This window comes from Pelodiscus sinensis, unplaced genomic scaffold (assembly GCF_049634645.1).
Source record: "Pelodiscus sinensis isolate JC-2024 unplaced genomic scaffold, ASM4963464v1 ctg141, whole genome shotgun sequence".
In the NCBI taxonomy this organism is placed as follows: domain Eukaryota; kingdom Metazoa; phylum Chordata; order Testudines; family Trionychidae; genus Pelodiscus; species Pelodiscus sinensis.
The window spans coordinates 20,572-41,796 of NW_027465906.1; the positions used below are offsets into that span (position 1 = coordinate 20,572).

At 69.2% G+C, this 21,225-nt stretch overlaps 2 protein-coding genes across 3 annotated transcripts; one reads left to right on the forward strand and one right to left on the reverse strand.

The window, feature by feature from the left end:
• Positions 1–945: 945 nt before the first annotated feature.
• On the forward strand, positions 946–7,874 carry ZFYVE27 (zinc finger FYVE-type containing 27). Of its 2 annotated transcripts, none has more exons than XM_075916360.1 (12): positions 946–1,088; positions 1,730–2,002; positions 2,074–2,144; positions 3,082–3,268; positions 3,700–3,795; positions 4,079–4,191; positions 4,392–4,528; positions 4,776–4,847; positions 5,240–5,378; positions 5,738–5,784; positions 6,549–6,630; positions 7,524–7,874. In XM_075916360.1, exons 2-12 carry the CDS (start codon positions 1,806–1,808, stop codon positions 7,586–7,588), a joined length of 1,206 nt encoding a protein of 401 aa, XP_075772475.1. In that variant the 5' UTR covers positions 946–1,088; positions 1,730–1,805; the 3' UTR covers positions 7,589–7,874. The 2 variants fall into 2 exon arrangements, with proteins under 2 accessions (XP_075772475.1, XP_075772476.1); XM_075916361.1 differs by lacking the exon at positions 946–1,088 and adding an exon at positions 1,305–1,454.
• A 3,642-nt stretch (positions 7,875–11,516) lies between these two features.
• On the reverse strand, positions 11,517–18,290 carry SFRP5 (secreted frizzled related protein 5). The gene is made up of 3 exons (XM_075916358.1): positions 17,599–18,290; positions 13,303–13,380; positions 11,517–11,921 (listed from the first exon to the last, which is right to left on the reverse strand). Exons 1-3 carry the CDS (start codon positions 18,095–18,097, stop codon positions 11,581–11,583), a joined length of 918 nt encoding a protein of 305 aa, XP_075772473.1. The 5' UTR covers positions 18,098–18,290; the 3' UTR covers positions 11,517–11,580.
• Between the last annotated feature and the right edge of the window lie 2,935 nt (positions 18,291–21,225).

A 21,225-nucleotide genomic window follows, 5' to 3' on the forward strand; every position in this document is an offset into this window, starting at 1 on the left:
ACCAGGGCCGGCTCGAGCCATTCCCTCGCCCTGGGCAGCAGGCACGCGATGCATGCACGGCTCGGCCCCCGGGCACACGGCGCATGCGTGGCCCCGCCCCCCGGCGTGCTGCGCACTTTACAGCTGCAATCGGGCACGTGGCGCCTGATTGCAGCTCTAAGGGGCCGTCGCATGGCCAGTCACACGGCACCCCTTCAGCTGCCATCAGGTGCCCTCCATAGGTTGGCACCCTGGGCAGCTGCCTGGCAAGCCCCCCCCTTAATCCAGCCCTGTGTGTAACCCCCCCATCCCAGAGTGGCTATTCTCCAGGCCAGGCAGTGACTGCAGAATAGAGCCCAGCACTCCTGGCACCCAGTCCCCTGCTCTAACCACTAAACACTGCTGCCCGCCCAGAGCTGGGATCCCTGAGTCCAGCTGAGGAAGCAGGCCGGGGATGGACAATGCAGGCTGGAATGAAAGAGACTGGAGCAACATGGCAAGTGGGGAAAGGCAGGAAGTGCTCAGGAGGGGCAGTGGGAAGAGCTGGGGGTGCAGGGAATTTTGGGGAGGCTCTTGGGGGGAGAGGATCTCTGGCCCAGGCTGAGGTGGCCCCCAGAGTGCATGGAGCCCGGGGGGACCACGGCTGGACACAGGCCTGACCCTGCTCCCGTGCTGGACTCAGGGCTGACATTGTGCCCGTGTCCAGCTTGTAACCGGACAGGAGGCTCCGGGGCCAGCGATGAGCCTGGGCAGCCCTGCAGGGCCATGTCACCTGGCCTGGGCGCTGGCTCTGCTGCAGGGCCGGGAGGGGCTAGCCTGGGATGGCGTGGGCTGCATTCTGGAGGCGTGGCCCTGGGGATGGACGGGGCGTGGCTAGGCCATGGGGGCGTGGCCGGACCAAAGAGGGGGCGTGACTAGGCGTTAGGGGTGGGGCCGGACGCCGAAGACTAGCCGGGGACTAAGGGAAGGCCGGCGATGAGGGCGGAGCTTCCCGCCAAGCCCCGCACGCGATTGGCTGTCACGGACAATGGGCGTGTCTGGGGTGACGTTTGAGGAAGCGGCGGTGCTCGCTCCGGCCTTGCCCGGAAGACACTGTGCGGGCCGGACAGGTGAGCCCCGCCCCCGGGAGCGCGGGCCTCAGGGCGGGGGCTGGCGGGTGCCTGGGGGGCGGGGGCTGGCGGGCGGGGCTGGCGGGTGCCTGGGGGGCGGGGGCTGGCGGGGGCTGCGGGGTGCCTGGGGGGCGGGGGCTGGCGGGTGCCTGGGGGGCGGGGCTGGCGGGGGCTGCGGGGTGCCTGGGGGGCGGGGGCTGGCGGGTGCCTGGGGGGCGGGGCTGGCGGGGGCTGCGGGGTGCCTGGGGGGCGGGGCTGGCGGGTGCCTGGGGGGCGGGGCTGGCGGGGGCTGCGGGGTGCCTGGGGGGCGGGGCTGGCATGTTGGGCGCCGCAGGTTCGTTACTTGAGCCGAGCCCCGTGGGGAAGGTGAGCCGATGTGGGTCTCGTCTCGTCTGCAGCCCGTGGGGCAGACCTGGCCCCGGAGCTCCCCGTCCAGCCCTTGGCCGCAGCCGCGATGCCACGGGACTTGGGCAGCTGGTTTTACCGGGGCAGTTTGCCGGCGGGGGAGGCTTGTGGCGGCCCTGGGCTCTGGCGGCGGGGAGGGGCTGCGAGGAGCCTGTTGCACGGGCTCTGTGGGGCAGAAGCGGGGGTCTGGCGGGCTCTGCGGCCTACCTGCCCCACAGCCTCCCATGTTCCCCCAGGTCCTGAGGGCCCCCGCAGGGCAGCGCGTCCCCTCACCTGGGGCCTGCGGGAGGGGGTCTGACTCCCGTGTGCAGCATGCAGGGGCCGGAGCGTGAGGCTGGGGGGCAGGGGCCAGAAGGGGGCCCTGCCCCGCCCGAGGCCCAGGTGGAGCTGCCAGCTCCCCCCAAGTCCCCGGCCTTCGACCTCTTCAACCTGGTGGTGTCCTCCAAGCGGCTGGAGATCTACCTGGAGCCCCTGCAGGACGCCTGGGAGGGGATCCGCTTCCTGCTGCGGTAGGTGCTGCTCCGGGGGAGGGGCGAGGCACCAGCCTAGTGGCAGCCCCTAACCTGGCTCTACCCTGCAGGTGGCAGATGCCTCTGTGCTCACTGCTCACCTGCCTGGCCCTCAACTTCCTGCTGCTCACCCTGACGGAAGGTGAGGGGCTGTGGGGTGGGGGGCAGTGCCCATTGGGCAGGGTGACCGTGGGGGGGAAGGCCTATTGGGCACGGTGACCGTGTGTGGGGGGGGCAGGGGCTGTGGGGGTCGGGGCGCATTGGGCAGGGTGAGGGGGGGCAGGGACTGTGGGGGTCGGGGCGCATTGGGCAGGGTGAGGGGGGGCAGGGGCTGTGGGGGTCGGGGCGCATTGGGCAGGGTGAGGGGGGGCAGGGGCTGTGGGGGTCAGGGCGCATTGGGCAGGGTGAGGGGGGGCAGGGGCTGTGGGGGTCAGGGCGCATTGGGCAGGGTGAGGGGGGGCAGGGGCTGTGGGGGTCGGGGAGCATTGGGCAGGGTGAGGGGGGGCAGGGGCTGTGGGGGTCAGGGCGCATTGGGCAGGGTGAGGGGGGGCAGGGGCTGTGGGGGTCAGGGCGCATTGGGCAGGGTGAGGGGGGCAGGGGCTGTGGGGGTCGGGGCGCATTGGGCAGGGTGAGGGGGCAGGGACTGTGGGGGTCAGGGCGCATTGGGCAGGGTGAGGGGGGCAGGGGCTGTGGGGGTCAGGGCGCATTGGGCAGGGTGAGGGGGGCAGGGGCTGTGGGGGTCAGGGCGCATTGGGCAGGGTGAGGGGGGCAGGGGCTGTGGGGGTCGGGGCGCATTGGGCAGGGTGAGGGGGGCAGGGGCTGTGGGGGTCAGGGCGCATTGGGCAGGGTGAGGGGGGCAGGGACTGTGGGGGTCGGGGCGCATTGGGCAGGGTGAGGGGGGCAGGGACTGTGGGGGTCGGGGCCCTTTGTGCAGGGTGGCAGGGCAGGTGACTTGCTGGGCAGGAGGCAGCTGGGGTGGGGGCCATGGGCGCAGGGCTAGAACTCTCCTGTTCTGGAGCCCAGCCTAGCCCATGGTGGTTCTGCTGGCCAGGGGGCCTGATCCGGCCTGGCTCTTGCAGCTGCCTGGTTCGTGCTGGGTGCCCTGCTGGTGCTGGTGCCGGCCCTGCTGGGCTACCTGGGGGAGGCGTGCCGGGCCTGCCCGCCGGCGCCGGAGCTGCTGCGCCGGAGCTACCACAGCGTGCGGCGTGAGGACCTGCGGCAGGTGCGGCTGGCGCGCCATGAAGCCCTGGCCGAGGTGAAGAGATTGTAAGTGCTGGACCTGCCTAGCGCCCCACAGGGGTGCCCCTCGACCCAGTGGGATGGGCTCACGGGGGGGGGGGGGAGGGCAGGACCCAGGCCTGTGGAGCGGGGGTGGGGAACTGCAGCATGGCCTGACTGCTCCATAACTGCGCACTGGGGGCAGGCTCCGTTCTCGGGCTGAATCCCTAGCTATGACCTGCCCCTTGGCTGCTTCCCTGCTGCCCCAGCATCTGCTGAGCCCGGCCTGGGCTGGGTGTCTGACTGAGCTGGCCCCAGATGTCCCGCCAGTTGCCCTGGTGTGGCTGGGGGAGGCAGGGCTGGGCTCAGTTCCTGGCTGATGCGGGTGGTATGTGTCCCTTGGGGGGGGGGGGGTCCATAACTGAGGGGCTGGTCTGTGCCCAGGGTGGGCACCCCTGATGCTCCTATTCCTTCTCCAGCCTGATGCAGCTGGAGGGCGTGCTGGGCCGGGCGTGCAGCGCCTGCGAGGGGGTGTACCGCGTGCTGCACTGGGAGAACCCCGCTCTGTCCTCCCAGTAAGTCTGCCCCTGGCCCGGGGGGGCTCCCCAGGGGCTGGGCGCTGGGCAGGCAGCTCTGGGGGTGTGTGGCCTGTGGAAGAGTGCCAGTGTGCAGTGCAAGTCCGTGGACTGGACCCCGGAGGGCGGCGGGGGCACAAACCAGTCGGGTTGCAGGGGGGCTGTGCACTGGGCGGAGGGAGTGGGGGGGGGGCTCTGCCCTGGATGGGACAAGTGGGGGTGCACTGGGGAGGGGTATCCAAGTTGCTCCCACTGTTCTGAGCTCTGGTCCCTCCTTGCCCAGGTTCTATGGGGCGCTGCTGGGCTCCCTCTGTGTCCTGTACCTGCTGCCCCTGTGCTGGGTGCTGGCCCTGATCAACAGTGCCCTCTTTCTGGGGAACGCCCACTTCTGCCGTGGTGAGTCCCCACCGCGGGCTCCGTACACAGCGGGGGGGGGGGGGGGGTTGCCAGGGGCCATGCCCCTGGCCTGTGCCGGATACATGGCTGCCCCCAGCAGCCCCCCTGCCATGGGCCCTTCTCTCCCTCTGGCCCTGGGTTGGGGTGGCCTGGGGGCTGCCGCACCCCAATGTGACCCGCCTGACACCCTCTATCCCCAGTGCTGCTGGAGATGCAGGCTGCCGTGCAGCAGCACCTAGGCACGCAGCCCCTGGCCAGCACCCCAGAGCTGACGGAGCCCGAGGCAGAAGGGGGGGGCACCCTGGCGGATTGGACCCCCACACCCACCAGCACCGAGGTGAGCCGGGGGAGCATGAAGGGATCTGCTGGTTGGGCTGGGACCCTGGGGGACCCGCCTCTCCCTGTGCCCCATTCAGGGTGGGGGGCTGGGGCAGACCCTGCTCCTGGGCTCTGGGCTGCTCGCTGCACCCCGCTGACCCGCGCACCCCTGGTGCAGGCTCCCTTCTGGGCCATGCCGCTCCCTGGGGCTGCTGGCGTCTCGCCCCGGCTCTGGAGGCGCAGTGACATGGGCGTGTCCCCCGCAGGACCTCACGCCTGGCAGCGTGGAGGAGGCGGAGGAGGCGGAGCCGGACGAGGAGTTTAAAGATGCTATCGAGGTGCGTCCACAGAGGCGCGGGGGGTCCCGCCCCTGAACTGAGCCACCACTGGAGGGCGCTGGGGAGTGCGAGCGGGGCGGGGAATGGGAGGGGCCGTGCGGGGAGTCCTGCCCCAGGCCCTGGCGTGTTGGGGAGAGGCTGGGGTCCGGGCTGTGCCTGGGCGAGGGGCCCTGCTGCTTCTGTCCCATGGCTACCGCCTCTCCTCTCTTCTCTCCACGCGGCGGGAGGAGACCCAGCTGGCCATGGTGAGTACCGGGGTGGGGGGCGGCCTGTGGGCCGGCAGCAGAGCCCCCGCCAGCTCCTGCCCCGCAGCCTCCAAGTGGCTTGGCCGGGGGCTGCTCTGCCCTCCGGGGCCCAAGCCGCAGCCCCTGGCTGAGCCCCGCTCTTGGCAGGAGGACGACGAGGTCTCCCAGTGCTCGGCCGACTCCGACCTCCCGGAGGGCGGCGCCATGAGCAAGAACGAGGTGATCCGCAGCAAGGTGTCCCGGCTGACCGAGCGGCTGCGCAAGCGCTACCCCAGCAACAACTTCGGTAGGCGGGGCCTGGGCACCAGCTGTGAGCAGGGAGGGGCCCCCACAGCCCCCCTGCCAGCCCCTGGGATGGGCTCCTGCCCGCTGGGTGGCATCCTATGGCTCTCCCAGGCAGCCGCAGGGCCCAGGCCTTCCTGGGGCACCTCGCTGGCAGCCCTGGCCAGGCTGAGGGCGAAGTGGGGAAGCCTGTCTCTGCGCTGAGGCTGCCTAGCCTTGTGTGCCAGGCGGGGGTGCCTTGGGCAGGGGCATGGCCCTGGACAGCCGGGACGAGCCAGGCTGAGCTCCCCCTCCCTGACAGGTGTCTGGGGCAGATCTGCCGCAGGCGGTGCCCAGCCTGACTCCGCGCTCCCTCTCCTCTAGGGAGCTGCACGGGCTGCACCGCTACCTTCTCCGTGCTCAAGAAGAGGGTGAGTCCTGCCTGCTGTCCTCAGGGCGGGGGGGCCAGGCCGTGTGACCCCCCCTCCCCGGCCTCTTCGTTGTCGTGTGCCGCAGTCAGTGGTCCCGCCCAGGGCTGTGCCCGCATGGGTTGACTCCTGGAACGTGCCAGCAGGCTGCCCGGGTCTCACGGGCCTTGCTCTCTGGGCACTGCCCCAGCGTCCTTTGCAGGGCCCTGCCCCTCCCCTCAGATCTGGGTTCAGCTGCATGCCAGGCCGTGCGGCAGCTCCGCGGGGCAAAGCCATACCCCCGCCGACCCAGGCTGGCTGCCCTTGGCTGGAGTGTCTGCGCTGCCAGTCAGATGCCGCCCTATTTCGAGTGCAGACGTGGTCTCGTTGCGACTCCTCAGCTGCCCTGCAGCCTCCATGGTCTGGCCTGTGCTGTGCCAGGCTGGGAGCGGGTGCCCGCTGGGCCGCGAGCACCTTGCCCTAGGGATGGCAGCGTTTGAGGTGCTCAGAGCCCGTGGGCAGAGCCCTGTGCGGATGCACAATTGTGTGTCTGCAGCCGTGGAAACGAGCCATGGTAATCCAGGGATTGGCAGGGCTCCACCTGGGACCTGGGTTGGCAGACTGGCCAGTGGGGCTGGGGCCAGCCCACCTCCCTCATCCTTGCGCTGTCTGCTGTCGTCAGGTCCCTGGGTCTCAGCCCCTGCCCAGGGGCCGATCTCCAGCCAACCCTGCCTGGAGCAGGGCCCTGCTGCCGCGACACTCATGGTATGTCTGGCGTCTCTCCCCAGCGGAGCTGCAGTAACTGCGGAAACAGCTTCTGCTCCCGGTGCTGCTCCTACAAGGTCCCCAAATCCTTCATGGGAGCCACAGGTGAGTGGGGCTGGAGGTGAGGCAGGAACTGGCAGGGGTGCCTGGCTATTCTTGCCCCAGCCTTATCCAGCAGGGGGTGCTGTGGGGAGGGGTAGGAGGTTGGGGTGGGGGGTGCCTGGCTACTCCAGCCCCAGCCTCGCCCAGCAGGGGGTGCTATGGGGAGGGGTAGGAGGTTGGGGTGGGGGGTGCCTGGCTACTCCAGCCCCAGCCTCGCCCAGCAGGGGGTGCTGTGGGGAGGGGTAGGAGGTTGGGGTGGGGGGTGCCCGGCTACTCCAGCCCCAGCCTCGCCCAGCGGGGGGTGCTGTGGGGAGGGACAGGAGCCCTGGCTGTGGGGGGTGCCTGGCTACTCCAGCCCCAGCCTCGCCCAGCAAGGGGTGCTGTGGGGGGTGCCTGGCTACTCCAGCCCCAGCCTCGCCCAGCAAGGGGTGCTGTGGGGAGTGCCCGGCTACTCCAGCCCCAGCCTCGCCCAGCAAGGGGTGCTGTGGGGAGTGCCCGGCTACTCCAGCCCCAGCCTCGCCCAGCGGGGGGTGCTGTGGGGAGGGACAGGAGCCCTGGCTGTGGGGGGTGCCTGGCTACTCCAGCCCCAGCCTCGCCCAGCGGGGGGTGCTGTGGGGAGGGACAGGAGCCCTGGCTGTGGGGGGTGCCTGGCTACTCCAGCCTCGCCCAGCAGGGGGTGCTGTGGGGAGGGGTAGGAGGTTGGGGCGGGGGGTGCCCGGCTACTCCAGCCTGCTTTGTCCAGACAGTGGGGCAGCAGCAGGGCTCTGGGAAACGTGCTGGGGCTGTTGCTGGCTCCCTTCCCTTTGTAGCGCGGGGGGCTCTGTTGGTGATGGCAGGGTCTGGGGGGCAGTGATGGGGAGGAGGGGGCTGGTCTCTGATGGCTCCTTTCTCTGCAGCCCCGGACGCGCAGAGGGAGATGGTGTTCGTTTGTGCGCTGTGTAACCAGGCGCTCGTCAAGTGAGCAGAGGCGACCCCCCCCCACTGGGGGTGTATCTGGTGCCTGCCCAGCCTGGCTGCTCAGGGCAGGAGAGCTCCAGTGTCCTGCCTGGCTGGGACCCCCCCTTCCCTGCCCAGCCCCTGGGCTGAGGTGGCTGTAGGGTCCTGGCCAGCCTGGGGGGAGGGGGGAGAAGTTAACCCCTTGCTGCCTGGGGCTGAAGCCAGGTACCCCTAGGAGACAGGGCAGTGCCCCAGGAGCCCAGGCAGCTCATGGTGACTGCCAGGGACTGGCAAAGCCACACGGTTAACCATATGGAAATTAGCCTGTGCTAGCTGTGTCCTCCTTGGCTCACTCCTGTGCTCTGAGCTGACACCGCCTGCCCCGGGCGTGGAATAGGCAGGGGCCACAGAACTGGGCTGGGCATGGCGGAGTGTGGGGGCTGCTGGAACAGGCCCCTTGACTGTAGCCCCTTTCCTGGGGGCTGCCTGCTTGGCATAGGGTGGCTCCCAGTTGGCTTCCCCTGCCCCCACAACTGCGTGGGGGACTCCCTGGGGGCAGGGGCTGCTGAGTGGGGTGGGGATTGGTAGCGTATCTAGGGCAGCAGGGCCCTGCCCGTCCCCGTCCCCGTGCACGGCAATTCTGCCGAGATGTAGCGCTGCTGGAGAGGACCAATAAAAGTCTCTGGCAGCTGGCTCCTGTGCCCCTGTGTGCGATTGCTGAGGGGCCCCCAGGCTGCACCATGCCCTGCGGGGGCACCTGGTGCCTGTTCTGGGGGTGCCCTGCCCCCCAATCCGTGGTCAGCCAGCAAGTAGAGCAGGTTTATTGGGTGAGCAGAACGCCATGTAGCACAGAGTTGTCAGGGGAGCCGGGAGCTGTCAGCACCGTCCCACTGGGGGAGAAGGGGCCCTGTTCTCCCCCCTCCCACAGACTAACCCGCCCCCTAGGCTGCAGCCTGGAGTCACTCCCACCTCCTCCTTTGTTCCCCTTCCCAGGCTGGGGGTTGCTGCTGTCGCCTGGCCCTCAGCCTGCCATTCTTCCCGGAATGATCGTGCCCATCCTTCCCCTCCTTGCCCACCGTGTTGCAGTGCCCAGGGAAACTGAGGCACATACGCACAGTTATTACAGGACAGTAGGATGACAGATGACGTGCAGCCACAGGCAAGGGGGTTCCTGCTACTTCACAGCAGGGGTGGAGGGATGGGCTGGGGGAGCCAGGCTCCAACAGCTGTGGGGCTGCTCCAGGGAGACTAGTACCCAGGCCCTGCCCCTCCTGCTTGGCTGTATGAAGTGTTGGCCCCGTGCTGGGAGCAGCAGGCTCTGTGCCAAGTGTGCCCTGGCTTGGATCCAGTGTGAGCCACTTTCCATAGCTCAGCAGGACCCAGGGAAACCCTCTGCTCCCTGCCTCAGTTTCCCCAGCTGTCACTGGGCTGCTGCTGCCCTGAGTGACAGGCTGAGCGTGCTGTGCAGCTGAGAGTTGGGGCTGCACTGGCAGGGGTCCTAGGTTTGTGGTTTACCCCCAGCCATGCCCACGTTCTCGCAGCTCCTTGGGCACAGGAGACAGCCTTGCCCCTTTGAACCCCTAGCCTGTGCCTTGCCCAGGCCTGGGAGCAGCAGCAGTTGGGGCTCATCTCCTGGCCATGCAGGGTGGCTGGTGCCTGCTCTGCCCCACTTGCAGTGGCCGCTGTCTTCCCCGACTGCCCACAGTGAGGGACCCAGGCCTCTCCCTGCTGCTCACAGGTGGGGTACTGCGAGAGCCCTGTCCCCCAGCCACGTCCCCTCTAATCTGCTGTGGGCACTGGACACTTTGCTAGTTATTGGACTCTCTATAACCTGGTGCCCCAGCTGCCAGGGAGCCCTGCCCTCACCTGGTTAGCCAGGCACTACAGAGGGGAAACCGAGGCACACACTTCCTACAGAGGGGAAACTGAGGCACACACTTCCTACAAAATGGAAACTCCCACGTTGCCTCTGCCCAACCTGGTGCATTAATTTACCTTGTTCTGTGCCCTGCTGCCCCCAGCCAAACTGGCCCCAGCCTCACATGGGGGGCTGTAGCCCAGTCTCCAGGTAACCAAGCCTCTGATGGGTGGGGGTGGAGAGAGGGCATCTGGCTTCAGCAAGTAGGGGGAGGGTTGTGTCCCTTATGCCCGGGGCCCTGCCTTAGCTGTGTTCCCTCCCCTTACCCCTGGGCCTTTCCCATGTGCCCAGAGAGCACCAGCTCCCCATGGATCCTCACCCCTGGGGCTGGGTGCTGTGGGGTAGGCCCCACACCCGGCTGCACTGCTGCTCCCACAGGGCACCTGCTGGGTGCAGCAAAGGGGCATAGGGGTCCCTGCTGCAGGAGCAGCAGCCCGGGGACCTGAGCAGGCCTTGGCCCATGGCCTCAGCTCTCCTGGGGGCAGGCAGCCCCACCCCAAGCGGGGGGGCAGCCCTGCTGGGCAAGGGTCCTGCCCACACTCCTCAGTGATCCTCCCCCAGGCCCTGCCGGGCCAGGCCCTCCTGCGTGCTGTGCCACGTGGTCCATCCAGCCCAGGGCCCTGCCTGCCCACGGGGGCCAAGGCCAGGTGCCCCAGAAGGAGTGACCAGAACTGGGAGCCATTGGGTGATCCCTCCCCTTCACCCATTCCCAGCCCTGGCACACAGCCAGGCTGGGGAGGGCAGTTGCCCCTAGCCTCTAACAACTATTCACAGACCCTCCCCCAGGACTGTGTCCTGTTCCAGTCTGGCCTTCACAGCGTCCTGCGGCAGGGCGTCCCGCCGGTCCGCTCGCTGCCTGGTGTCCTATTTCACTGCAGCTCTGGCTGGCCGGGCCTTGTGCCGCCAATGACCCTGGGAACGCGTGCAGCGCCCCCTGCTGGGGCCCGACGGGCCCAGGGTGATGGGGGAGGGGACCAGGGCTCTGGGCAGCAATGGGGAGGGGCTGGGGAGGGGCGGGGGCCGAGCCCCAAGCAGGGCGATCCGGGCCAGCCCTGGGGAGCTGTTCGCCAGACGGCCGAGGAACGGGAAGTGGGGGTTGACCGCTCCCCACTCCTCCCTATTGCCCGGGCCCGCCCCACGGCGCAGCCTGCCCCCGCCGGGCACCGGGTTACGTGCTCCACGCGACGGGGGGCAGGGACCTGGAGCTACTGGCACCCGGTGCCCGACCAGCTGTAACTGGCGGGCTGGGGACGGCGCTGGGCAAACAGGTGGCCTGAGACGGGGGTGGGGCAACATGGAGCGTCCTTCAATGCCGCCTGCTCCTGTGTGTGGGGGGGGGCTGGTGGCCCTGCAGGCAGGTGGGGGCTCTGGGGGGCGCCGGCAAGGAGAGGGGGGGCGGGCAGGTGGGTTCTGGGGGCCGGCAGGCAGTGAGGACCTGGGGGGGCGGGCTCTGGGGGCGGGCAGGCAGCGAGGACCGGGGGGGGGGCGGGCAGGCGGGGGGGGCTCTGGGGGCGGGCCGGCAGCGAGGACCGGGGGGCGGGCAGGCAGGCGGGGGGGGCTCTGGGGGCGGGCCGGCAGCGAGGACCGGGGGGGGGCTCTGGGGGCGGGCCGGCAGCGAGGACCGGGGGGGCTCTGGGGGCGGGCCGGCAGCGAGGACCGGGGGGGGGGCCGGCAGCGAGGACCGGGGGGGCTCTGGGGGCGGGCCGGCAGCGAGGACCGGGGGGGGGCTCTGGGGGCGGGCCGGCAGCGAGGACCGGGGGGCGGGCAGGCAGGCGGGGGGGGCTCTGGGGGCGGGCCGGCAGCGAGGACCGGGGGGGCGGGCAGGCGGGGGGGGCTCTGGGGGCGGGCCGGCAGCGAGGACCGGGGGGGCTCTGGGGGCGGGCCGGCAGCGAGGACCGGGGGGGCTCTGGGGGCGGGCCGGCAGCGAGGACCGGGGGGGCGGGCAGGCGGGGGGAGCTCTGGGGGCGGGCCGGCAGCGAGGACCGGGGGGGCGGGCAGGCGGGGGGGGGCTCTGGGGGCGGGCCGGCAGCGAGGACCGGGGGGGCGGGCAGGCGGGGGGGGGCTCTGGGGGCGGGCCGGCAGCGAGGACCGGGTCTCCCCTAGCGCTGCTCGGGCCCGGGGAGCTGGGGCCAGCGCGGGGGGCAGGGGTAGGAGAACATGAACTTGAGGGCGAAGCGCATCTCGCGGTTGCCCCGCTCCCAGCGGTACAGGGCGCCCAGCAGCAGCCGCCCGCCCGCCTTGCGGCCCAGCACCAGGAAGGGGCGGCGCAGGTCGGCGAGCTGCGGGCAGGGGCAGGCGGCCGCGTTGCGCATGTGCAGCACCAGGCGGCGGGTGTCGGGGCGCTGCAGGGGACCCCGCTTCAGCAGCTTCTTCTTCGGGGCGGCCGCCAGGCGGCGCTCGCCGCCCTCCGCCTGCAGCTCCCGGAGCCGCGTCTTCAGCACTGCGGGGAGCGGGGCCGGTGGGAGCTGCGTCCGGCCGGGCCAGTGCCCCCCCCTGCAGCCCCCAGGCTCCCCACCCCCAGACCTCCCCGGGGAGCCCCGCCCCCTGCACCCCCAGACCTCCCCGGGGAGCCCCGCCCCCTGCACCCCCAGACCTCCCCGGGGAGCCCCGCCCCCTGCAGCCCCCAGGCTCCCCACCCCCAGACCTCCCCAGGGAGCCCCGCCCCCTGCACCTCCAGACTTCCCCGGGGAGCCCCGCCCCCTGCAGCCCCCCAGCCCCCCCACCCCCAGACCTCCCCGGGGAGCCCCGCCCCCTGCACCCGAGCCCCGCCCCCTGTAGCCCCCGGGCAGCCCCGCCCCCTGCACCTCCAGACTTCCTCGGGGAGCCCTGCACCCCAGGTCCCGCCCCCTGTAGCCCGCTGCCCCACCCGCTGCACCTCCAGACTTCCCCGGGGAGCTCCGCCCCCTGCAGCCCCCAGGCCCCCTGGGCAGCCCTGCTCCCTGCACCCCCAGACCTCCCCGGGGAGCCCTGCACCCCAGGCCCCGCCCCCTGTAGCCCGCAGCCCCCGGGCAGCCCTGCCCCCTGAACCCCAGGCCCTGCCCCCTGTAGCCCCCAGTCCCCTGGGCAGCCCCGCCCCCTGTAGTCACCAGGTAGCCCTGCACCCCAGGCCCCACCCCCTGTAGCCCCTGGGAAGCCCCACCCCCTGCACCTCCAGAGCCCCCCCGGGAGTCCAGCCCTCTGCACCCCTAAACCCCCCTTCCCTGAGCCTGCCCCACCCCCTGCACCCACAGATCTCCCCCGCAGGCCGGCCCCGCCTCCTGCAGCCCTCCACCTTCCTGGCCTGGAACCAACCCCCTGGCCCAGCCCTAACCCTTCCCCATGCTGCTGGGAATCCTCAGCCCAGCCCCACAGCAGACTCCACCACCCTGACACATAGTCCCTCCGACCCAGCCCCCCAGGCAGCCTCTGGCCCAGTGCCCCAGCTCCAGCTCCCCTGGACCAGCCTGGCCCCCCAGGACTCCTGCCTAGCCACAATGCCCCCCAGCCCAGCTCCCTGAGCAGCCCCCTTGCCCTGGCCCCTCTCCCCCAGCCCCCTGCGGGTCAACCCCAGCCCTTGGGCAGCCCCTGGCCTGGCCACATGCAGCCCCTGGCTCAGCTCCCCCAGCAGACCCCAGACCACCCCAACCTCCCTGACCTGGCCACCAGGCAGCCCCCAGGCCAGCCCTGGGAGCTAGACCTGGGGCCTGCAGCTCCCTCAGCAAGCAGGCTTCTGCCCAGCACCGTGCACAGCCCCTGCCATGGCCCCAATCTCAGCTGGGCCAGAGGGAGGGGCCCCCATGCCCCAGGCCAATCCATAGGAGGGGAACCCCCTTCCCACTCACCGAAATCGCTAGCACACATCTGCTCCATCATTCCCTCCGCTTTCTGCTCCGTCTCGCACTGCGGGCAGACCCTGGACGCTGTGGGGATGCGGGGGAGGTGAGCAGCTGCCTGGCGCAGCCCCTTCCCTTCCCTGCCTGGCTGCATCCCACCCTGGGCCCGGCTGCCGGTGACCCCCCTGGGCAGGGCATGGGGAGTCAGGAGGAGGATGCTGCCAACGGGGGGACGGTTCGCCCCTCGTCAAAGAAAGGGAGAGATGCACAGCGATTGCTCCCGCCCAGCAAGAAACCCTGAAGCCACAGAGAGCTGGAGACCCAGGCCAGAGCCAAAACCCGCTCGCCTGGAGGCATTTTACCTGGCGAGGGGCGGGGACTGTGCTGCAGCATTTCTCCTGGGGCATTCGAACTAGGCGCGTGTTTGAGTCTGGCTTAGTAACTTCCTTGGCTGTTTTAGAATCAGAGAACTAGGACTGGAAGGGACCTCGAGAGGCATCGAGTCCAGTCCCCTGCCCCCGTAGCAGGACCAAATACTGTCTAGACCATCCCTGACAGACATTTATCTAACCTGCTCTGAAATATCCCCAGAGATGGGGATTCCACAACCTCCCTGGGCAATTTATCCCAGTGTCTGACCACCCTGACAGGCAGGAACTTTTTCCTAATGTCCAACCTAAACCTCCCTTGCTGCAGTTGAAGCCCCTTGCTTGTTCTATCCTCAGAGGCCAAGATGAACAAGTTTTCTCCCTCCTCCTTATGACACCCTTTTAGATACCTGAAAACGGCTATCACGTCCCCCCTCAATCTTCTCTTTTCTAAACGAAACAAGCCCAATTCTTTCAGCCTTCCCTCATAGGTCATATTCTCTAGACCTTTAGTCATTCTTGTTGCTCTTCTCTGGACCTTCTCCAATTTCTCCACATCTTTCTTGAAATGTGGTGCCCAGAACTGGACACAATACTCCAATTGAGGCCTAACCAGCGCAGAGCAGAGCGGAAGAATGACTCCTCGTGTCTTGCTCACAACACACCTGTTAATGCATCCCAGAATCATGTTTGCTTTGTTTGCAACAGCATCACACTGACTCATATTCAGCCTGTGGTCCACTATGACCCCTAGATCCCTTTCTGCCGTCCTCCTTCCCAGACCGTCGCTTCCCATTCTGTGTGTGTGAAACTGATTGTTCCTTCCTAAGTGGAGCACTTGGCATTTGTCTTAAATAGGATGAAGTTTAATAATCTCAGACCATTTCTCCAATTTGTCCAGGTCGTTTTGAGTTATGACCCATCCTCCAGAGCAGTCGCAACCCCTCCCAGCTGGGTATCATCTGCAAACTTAACAAGCGTACTTTCTATACCAATATCTAAATTGTTGATGAAGATATTGAACAGAGCCAGTCCCAAAACAGACCCCGGCTTTTTTTTTTTGGATTTTCTCTTGCAATCACTCTGATGCTACTTTCTGAAATTAACAACACCACTTGGTTGTTATCAAGCCCAGTGTAATTTTTGTTACCTGGGGGAGGGGAGAGCCACAACTGTGCATCCCTCTCTCATTGATCCAGAGGGTGAACTTACGAGCTTTCTCTGTGGAAAACTTTTACACGGGGTGTGACACACTCTTGTCGTCCTGTGTTCACTCTGTTGCTACATTCGCTGGTTGCTTTGTTGTGTGTGCAATTCCGACTGTCCTAGGCTGCTCTGCAGTGTGAGTAGGAGTGTGCGTGCCTCAGTTTCCCCGAGCACTGTATGCATGAGGAGGGGGAGGCCGGGCAGGACTCACTGGGGAAGTATGTTCAGTCTCTCACAGCCTGAGGACCCGGTGACAGCAGGCAGCACCTGGGGCCTGAGAGCAGGACAAAACAGGAGGCGGGCGGCCGGGGGGCTGCGGGCAGTGGCTGGGAGCGGGAGTTAGTTTTCGGCTGGCTGGGGGAGAGGGGAGCTTAGGTGGCCTGCAGGACCGGGGCGAGGACCCAGGGCTGGGGCTCTGGGCCCCCCTTTCCTGGAATAGATTGTACTGACGGCTCCCGGTGCCTGTAACAAGAAGTCTGAGCTACACCCTGTCCCTGGGAGCCAATAACCCTTCTCTTCTACCTGCCGCCAGAGAGTCCCCTCTGGCTGCGGATGGGGGCGCAGGGCCCGGGGACCCCCCGCAACCCGTGACACAGAGTGAGATGGATTTATTGGGGGTTTAGTCCCTTGTGGGGGTTGGTTTCCTGGGTGCTGCCAGGGGCCTCAGGCTCTCCCAGAGCTGAGTGGGTTCGGTGTCTGTGTTGCTCTGCCAGGGGGTGGTTACCCCAACTCTGTACCCTGGCTAGGGGAGACCAGAGTCCTGGCCCAGCAAGGCAGGGTGGTGGGAAGCCACAGGGGCAGGACGGCGGGCTCAGTGGCTTGAAAGCACACCCAGTGATGACCCCAGGGGGTCTGCTGTGATCCAGCCTGTCACAGGATGACTTGGCCAACCCCCTTCTACTTGTCATGGGGGGGCCTGGCTGCTCCCTGTTTCCTGTCGGGGTCCTGCCTGCCTGTTGGGGGCCCTGGCTGCCCCTCATTACCCATCGGGGGCCCTGCTTCTCCCTGTCAGCCGGTGGTGGCCCTGGTCCTCCTCCGCTACCCAGCAGCAGGGGCCCTGCCTGCCCCCCTGTAACCCGGCAGGGGCCCTGCCTGCCCCCCTGTAACCCGGCAGGGGCCCTGGCTGCCCCCCCGTAACCCGGCAGGGGCCCTGCCTGCCCCCCTGTAACCCGGCAGGGGCCCTGCCTGCCCCCCTGTAACCTGGCAGGGGCCCTGCCTGCCCCCCCGTAACCCGGCAGGGGCCCTGCCTGCCCCCCTGTAACCCGGCAGGGGCCCTGGATGCCCCCCTGTAACCCGGCAGGGGCCCTGCCTGCCCCCTGTAACCCGGCAGGGGCCCTGCCTGCCCCCCTGTAACCCGGCAGGGGCCCTGCCTGCCCCCCGTAGCCCAGCAGGGGCCCTGGCTGCCCCCCTGTAACCCGGCAGGGGCCCTGCCTGCCCCCCTGTAACCCGGCAGGGGCCCTGCCTGCCCCCCGTAGCCCAGCAGGGGCCCTGGCTGCCCCCCTGTAACCCGGCAGGGGCCCTGGCTGCCCCCCGTAGCCCGGCAGGGGCCCTGGCTGCCCCCCTGTAACCCGGCAGGGGCCCTGGCTGCCCCCCCGTAACCCGGCAGGGGCCCTGGCTGCCCCCCTGTAACCCGGCAGGGGCCCTGGCTGCCCCCCTGTAACCCGGCAGGGGCCCTGCCTGCCCCCCTGTAACCCGGCAGGGGCCCTGGCTGCCCCCCTGTAACCCGGCAGGGGCCCTGCCTGCCCCCCTGTAACCCGGCAGGGGCCCTGGCTGCCCCCGTAGCCCGGCAGGGGCCCTGCCTGCCCCCCTGTAACCCGGCAGGGGCCCTGGCTGCCCCCCTGTAACCCGGCAGGGGCCCTGGCTGCCCCCCTGTAACCCGGCAGGGGCCCTGCCTGCCCCCCGTTACCCGGCAGGGGCCCTGCCTGCCCCCCTGTAACCCGGCAGGGGCCCTGCCTGCCCCCCTGTAACCCGGCAGGGGCCCTGCCTGCCCCCCGTAGCCCAGCAGGGGCCCTGGCTGCCCCCCTGTAACCCGGCAGGGGCCCTGGCTGCCCCCCGTAGCCCGGCAGGGGCCCTGGCTGCCCCCCTGTAACCCGGCAGGGGCCCTGGCTGCCCCCCCGTAACCCGGCAGGGGCCCTGGCTGCCCCCCTGTAACCCGGCAGGGGCCCTGGCTGCCCCCCTGTAACCCGGCAGGGGCCCTGCCTGCCCCCCTGTAACCCGGCAGGGGCCCTGGCTGCCCCCCTGTAACCCGGCAGGGGCCCTGCCTGCCCCCCTGTAACCCGGCAGGGGCCCTGGCTGCCCCCGTAGCCCGGCAGGGGCCCTGCCTGCCCCCCTGTAACCCGGCAGGGGCCCTGGCTGCCCCCCTGTAACCCGGCAGGGGCCCTGGCTGCCCCCCTGTAACCCGGCAGGGGCCCTGCCTGCCCCCCGTTACCCGGCAGGGGCCCTGCCTGCCCCCCTGTAACCCGGCAGGGGCCCTGCCTGCCCCCCTGTAACCCGGCAGGGGCCCTGCCTGCCCCCCGTTACCCGGCAGGGGCCCTGGCTGCCCCCCTGTAACCCGGCAGGGGCCCTGGCTGCCCCCCTGTAACCCGGCAGGGGCCCTGCCTGCCCCCCGTTACCCGGCAGGGGCCCTGCCTGCCCCCCTGTAACCCGGCAGGGGCCCTGCCTGCCCCCCGTTACCCGGCAGGGGCCCTGCCTGCCCCCCGTAGCCCGGCAGGCGCCCGGGCTGCCCCGTTACCTGGCGGCGGGCTGGGCTGGCTGCTCCCGGCCTGCGGGGCGATGCAGAGGCGCTGGTCGAGGGGGAAGCGGGCGCAGAGCAGCATGTCGGGCCAGGGGAAGCCGAAGGCCTCCATGAGGGGGGCGCAGGCGGCGCGCACCCCCTGGCAGAGCGAGCGGCAGGGGTAGATGGGCTGGTCCAGGCAGACGGGCGCGAAGAGCGAGCAGAGGAAGAGCTGCGTGTCTCCGTGGCAACGCTTGGTGAGCAGGGGCACCCAGCCGCTGGCCTGCTGCTTCACCTCGGCCAGGGACTCGTGCCCCAGCAGGTTGGGCAGGCGCATGCGGGCGTAGGCCAGGCCCTGGCAGAGCGGCAGGTCGCCCGGGATGTCCACGCACTGCGGCGGCCTGGCGTAGCCGCGCTCGCTCGGGGCCGGCCAGCTGGCATGCTCGTGGTCCTGCCCCCCGGCCGGCAGCCCTGCCAGGGCCAGGGCCAGGAGCACGGTGGCCAACGGGCGCGGCATCTCTCCCACGGCTGCCGGCTGCCCCACGGCACACGGGGGAGCTGAGCCGAGTAGCCTGGAGCCTGCACAGCCTCACGTCTCTGTCCGGCACCCGGCAGGGAGCGGGCCTGGAGCCAGGGGAGGTCCCTGTGCCCTGCCCTGCCTGCTGCAGCCCTGGGCACCGCCCTCGCCACAGGCTGCACAGGTGGGGAGTCGGGCCAGCCGCCAGCTCTGCCTTGGCACTGGGAGCCTGCTCCTGGCCCCCTGCCCAGCCCCACCTGGCGCCTGCAGCAGGGCTCAGCCGTGGCCTGCAGGCTGTGCAGGCCCAGATGTGGGGGAGCCCCCCGGGCAGGGCCCGGTACCCCTGAAGCACCTTTACCTCCCCAGCCAGCTTCTTCCCACTGCTCACCCCACCCCTCATGCTGCCTGCCCTGGCCCAGCACGCCAGGCGCTGTATGGACAGAACGGGGCCATGTCCTGTGGCCACAGGCTACCAGCCCGGCCCGGAGCAGGGCCCAAGGCCATGAGCCAGGGCTGGCAGTCTGTGGGGAGGTGTCCGCACAGCAGCCTCGATGTGGCAGGGAGCACGTCCGGGCACCTGGGGGTCTGCAGGGGCCAAGGCAGGGGCTGGTGAGGAGGCACCAGAGGGCGGAAGCAGGAAAGTGAGGATTGAGCAGGGCTGTGTAGGGCAGAGGGGGGTCCCTAGGGTAGGGGTAGGGCTGTGTAGGGCAGAGGGGGGTCCCTAGGTCAGGGGCGGGGCTGTGTAGGGCAGAGGGGGGTCCCTCGGGCAGCGGCGGGGCTGTGTAGGGCAGAGGGGGGTCCCTAGGTCAGGGGCGGGGCTGTGTAGGGCAGAGGGGGGTCCCTTGGGCAGCGGCGGGGCTGTGTAGGGCAGAGGGGGTCCCAAGGGAAGGGGCTTCCCTTATCAATTTTCTACCATTCTTAGCTTTTAATCAATATTACTTACTGTAAACATCCCCACCCATTTTGTTTAATAGCTGCCTTTACTGGCTCTCTGAGTTGGGCTTTTTTTTCCCTAGCAAAATGGTCTTAAACCATTGCCAATGGTCATTTGCATTTTCCTGTTTAAAGGGTCAGCGTAAGGAAACTGAACGCTATTTGAACTAAATCAGTTGGTGAGAAAGAATTTAAAGTCCCTATACGGCTGATTTAGGCCTCTCAAAGGTAATCACATCTGGCATTGGCTTCAGTCCCTGGGGTGAGCCCCCTCCGGTGGTCGGGGGAGGGGGGGGCTAATGCAGAGAGCTGTCCTGGGGTGGTTGGATACAGCACGTTCTGGCTTAGGAAATGCAGCAGCCAGCCCATGCCCTGCTCCGTGGCGGCTGAGAAGGCTGCATGGGGTCCCCGTCCCCTCCCCTCATGTGCAATGGGAGGGGTTGTCAGGCCAGCCCCCCGCTGGGGATCGGTGGGTTGGGTCTACTGAGTCCCTACATGCCCCGAGGTCTGCCTGGGCTGCTCACGCTCCGTTCCCTCGGGCGGGAGCCGGGAGGGTTTGCTCCTGTGCAGGGGTCTCTGCGGAGCTCCCGCAGTGTCTCTCTCCTCCCCTAGGAGGCGCTGTGTTCCCGCAGTGTCTCTCTCCTCCCCTAGGAGGCGCTGTGTTCCCGCAGTGTCTCTCTGCTCCCCTAGGAGGCGTGTGTTCCCGCAGTGTCTCTCTCCTCCCCTAGGAGGCGCTGTGTTCCCGCAGTGTCTCTCTCCTCCCCTAGGAGGCGCTGTGTTCCCCCAGTGTCTCTCTCCTCCCCTAGGAGGCGCTGTGTTCCCGCAGTGTCTCTCTCCTCCCCTAGGAGGCGCTGTGTTCCCCCAGTGTCTCTCTCCTCCCCTAAGAGGCGCTGTGTTCCCGCAGTGTCTCTCTCCTCCCCTAGGAGGCGCTGTGTTCCCCCAGTGTCTCTCTCCTCCCCTAGGAGGCGCTGTGTTCCCGCAGTGTCTCTCTCCTCCCCTAGGAGGCGCTGTGTTCCAGCAGTGTCTCTCTGCTCCCCTAGGAGGCGCTGTGTTCCCGCAGTGTCTCTCTGCTCCCCTAGGAGGCGCTGTGTTCCCGCAGTGTCTCTCTGCTCCCCTAGGAGGCGCTGTGTTCCCGCAGTGTCTCTCTGCTCCCCTAGGAGGCGCTGTGTTCCCGCAGTGTCTCTCTCCTCCCCTAGGAGGCGCTGTGTTCCCCCAGTGTCTCTCTCCTCCCCTAGGAGGCGCTGTGGTCCCGCAGTGTCTCTCTCCTCCCCTAGGAGGCGCTGTGTTCCCCCAGTGTCTCTCTCCTCCCCTAGGAGGCGCTGTGTTCCCGCAGTGTCTCTCTCCTCCCCTAGGAGGCGCTGTGTTCCCGCAGTGTCTCTCTGCTCCCCTAGGAGGCGCTGTGTTCCCGCAGTGTCTCTCTCCTCCCCTAGGAGGCGCTGTGTTCTCCTGCCCTTTGCCGCTGGGTTCCTGCCTGCCCCCAGAGCCGTGCTAACTGCCCTCTGGCGGAGCCACTCGGCGCGGCGCCGCTGCTGCCCTGGCAGACCCCAAGCAGCCTGCGGGCTGTCAAGCGACCTGCGCCTCCGCCCCCGCCCGCCCGGGCAAGGGAGCTCCAGCTCCCGGCTCTGGGCCTCCCCAGGAAGGACGCGGCTGGGGCAGGCTCTCAGCACGGGGCCGGGGGATGCTCCCAGGCTGAGCTCCGGGCCATGGGCGGGCGTCCCTCCAGGAGCAGGCTCACCTGGGCGAGCGGGCGGGGAGCGCGGCCCTTTCTCTGCGGGGCCGGGGCCGGGGCCGGTGGAGGCCAGCGCCTGGAGCTGGGCCCGGTGTCTTGACGCTTCTGTGAGAGCCTTGGAAAGCGATGGAGCCAGCGCCCCTCCCCCACTGACATGCAGCCACCCTGGGTGGGACGCGGCAGCTGGGGTGCAGCACATGACGCCACCATGGGCTCCAAGGCCCCTTGGCACCGGGCTGCCTGGGCACCTCAGGGGGGCAAGGACGTCCCCACCGTGCTGCAATGGGGCAGCTGCCAGCGACACCCCTGCCTCGCACCCAGCGGCCCAGGCAAGACGTTGTTTGAAGTCTGGTCAAAAGGCAGCAGCTCTGCCCCCGTAGCACCACACTGGGGTGTGGGGTGCAGCACAGGACGGGGGGGAGCCCCTGCTGCCCCCGCCCTGCAGCCCAGCGCCCCCTAGTGCCAG

Excerpts from the sequence above, each read along its gene's own strand:
- ZFYVE27 (XM_075916360.1), top strand. The coding sequence starts at position 1,806 with ATGCAGGGGCCGGAGCGTGAGGCTGGGGGGCAGGGGCCAGAAGGGGGC. Across the intron at positions 4,848-5,239 it reads AGTTTAAAGATGCTATCGAG|GAGGACGACGAGGTCTCCCA; the intron begins GTGCGTCCACAG and ends CGCTCTTGGCAG. Across the intron at positions 5,379-5,737 it reads CTACCCCAGCAACAACTTCG|GGAGCTGCACGGGCTGCACC; the intron begins GTAGGCGGGGCC and ends CCTCTCCTCTAG.
- SFRP5 (XM_075916358.1), bottom strand. The coding sequence starts at position 18,097 with ATGCCGCGCCCGTTGGCCACCGTGCTCCTGGCCCTGGCCCTGGCAGGG. Across the intron at positions 13,381-17,598 it reads CCAGCCCAGCCCGCCGCCAG|CGTCCAGGGTCTGCCCGCAG; the intron begins GTAACGGGGCAG and ends GCATCCCCACAG. Across the intron at positions 11,922-13,302 it reads GATGTGTGCTAGCGATTTCG|TGCTGAAGACGCGGCTCCGG; the intron begins GTGAGTGGGAAG and ends CGCTCCCCGCAG.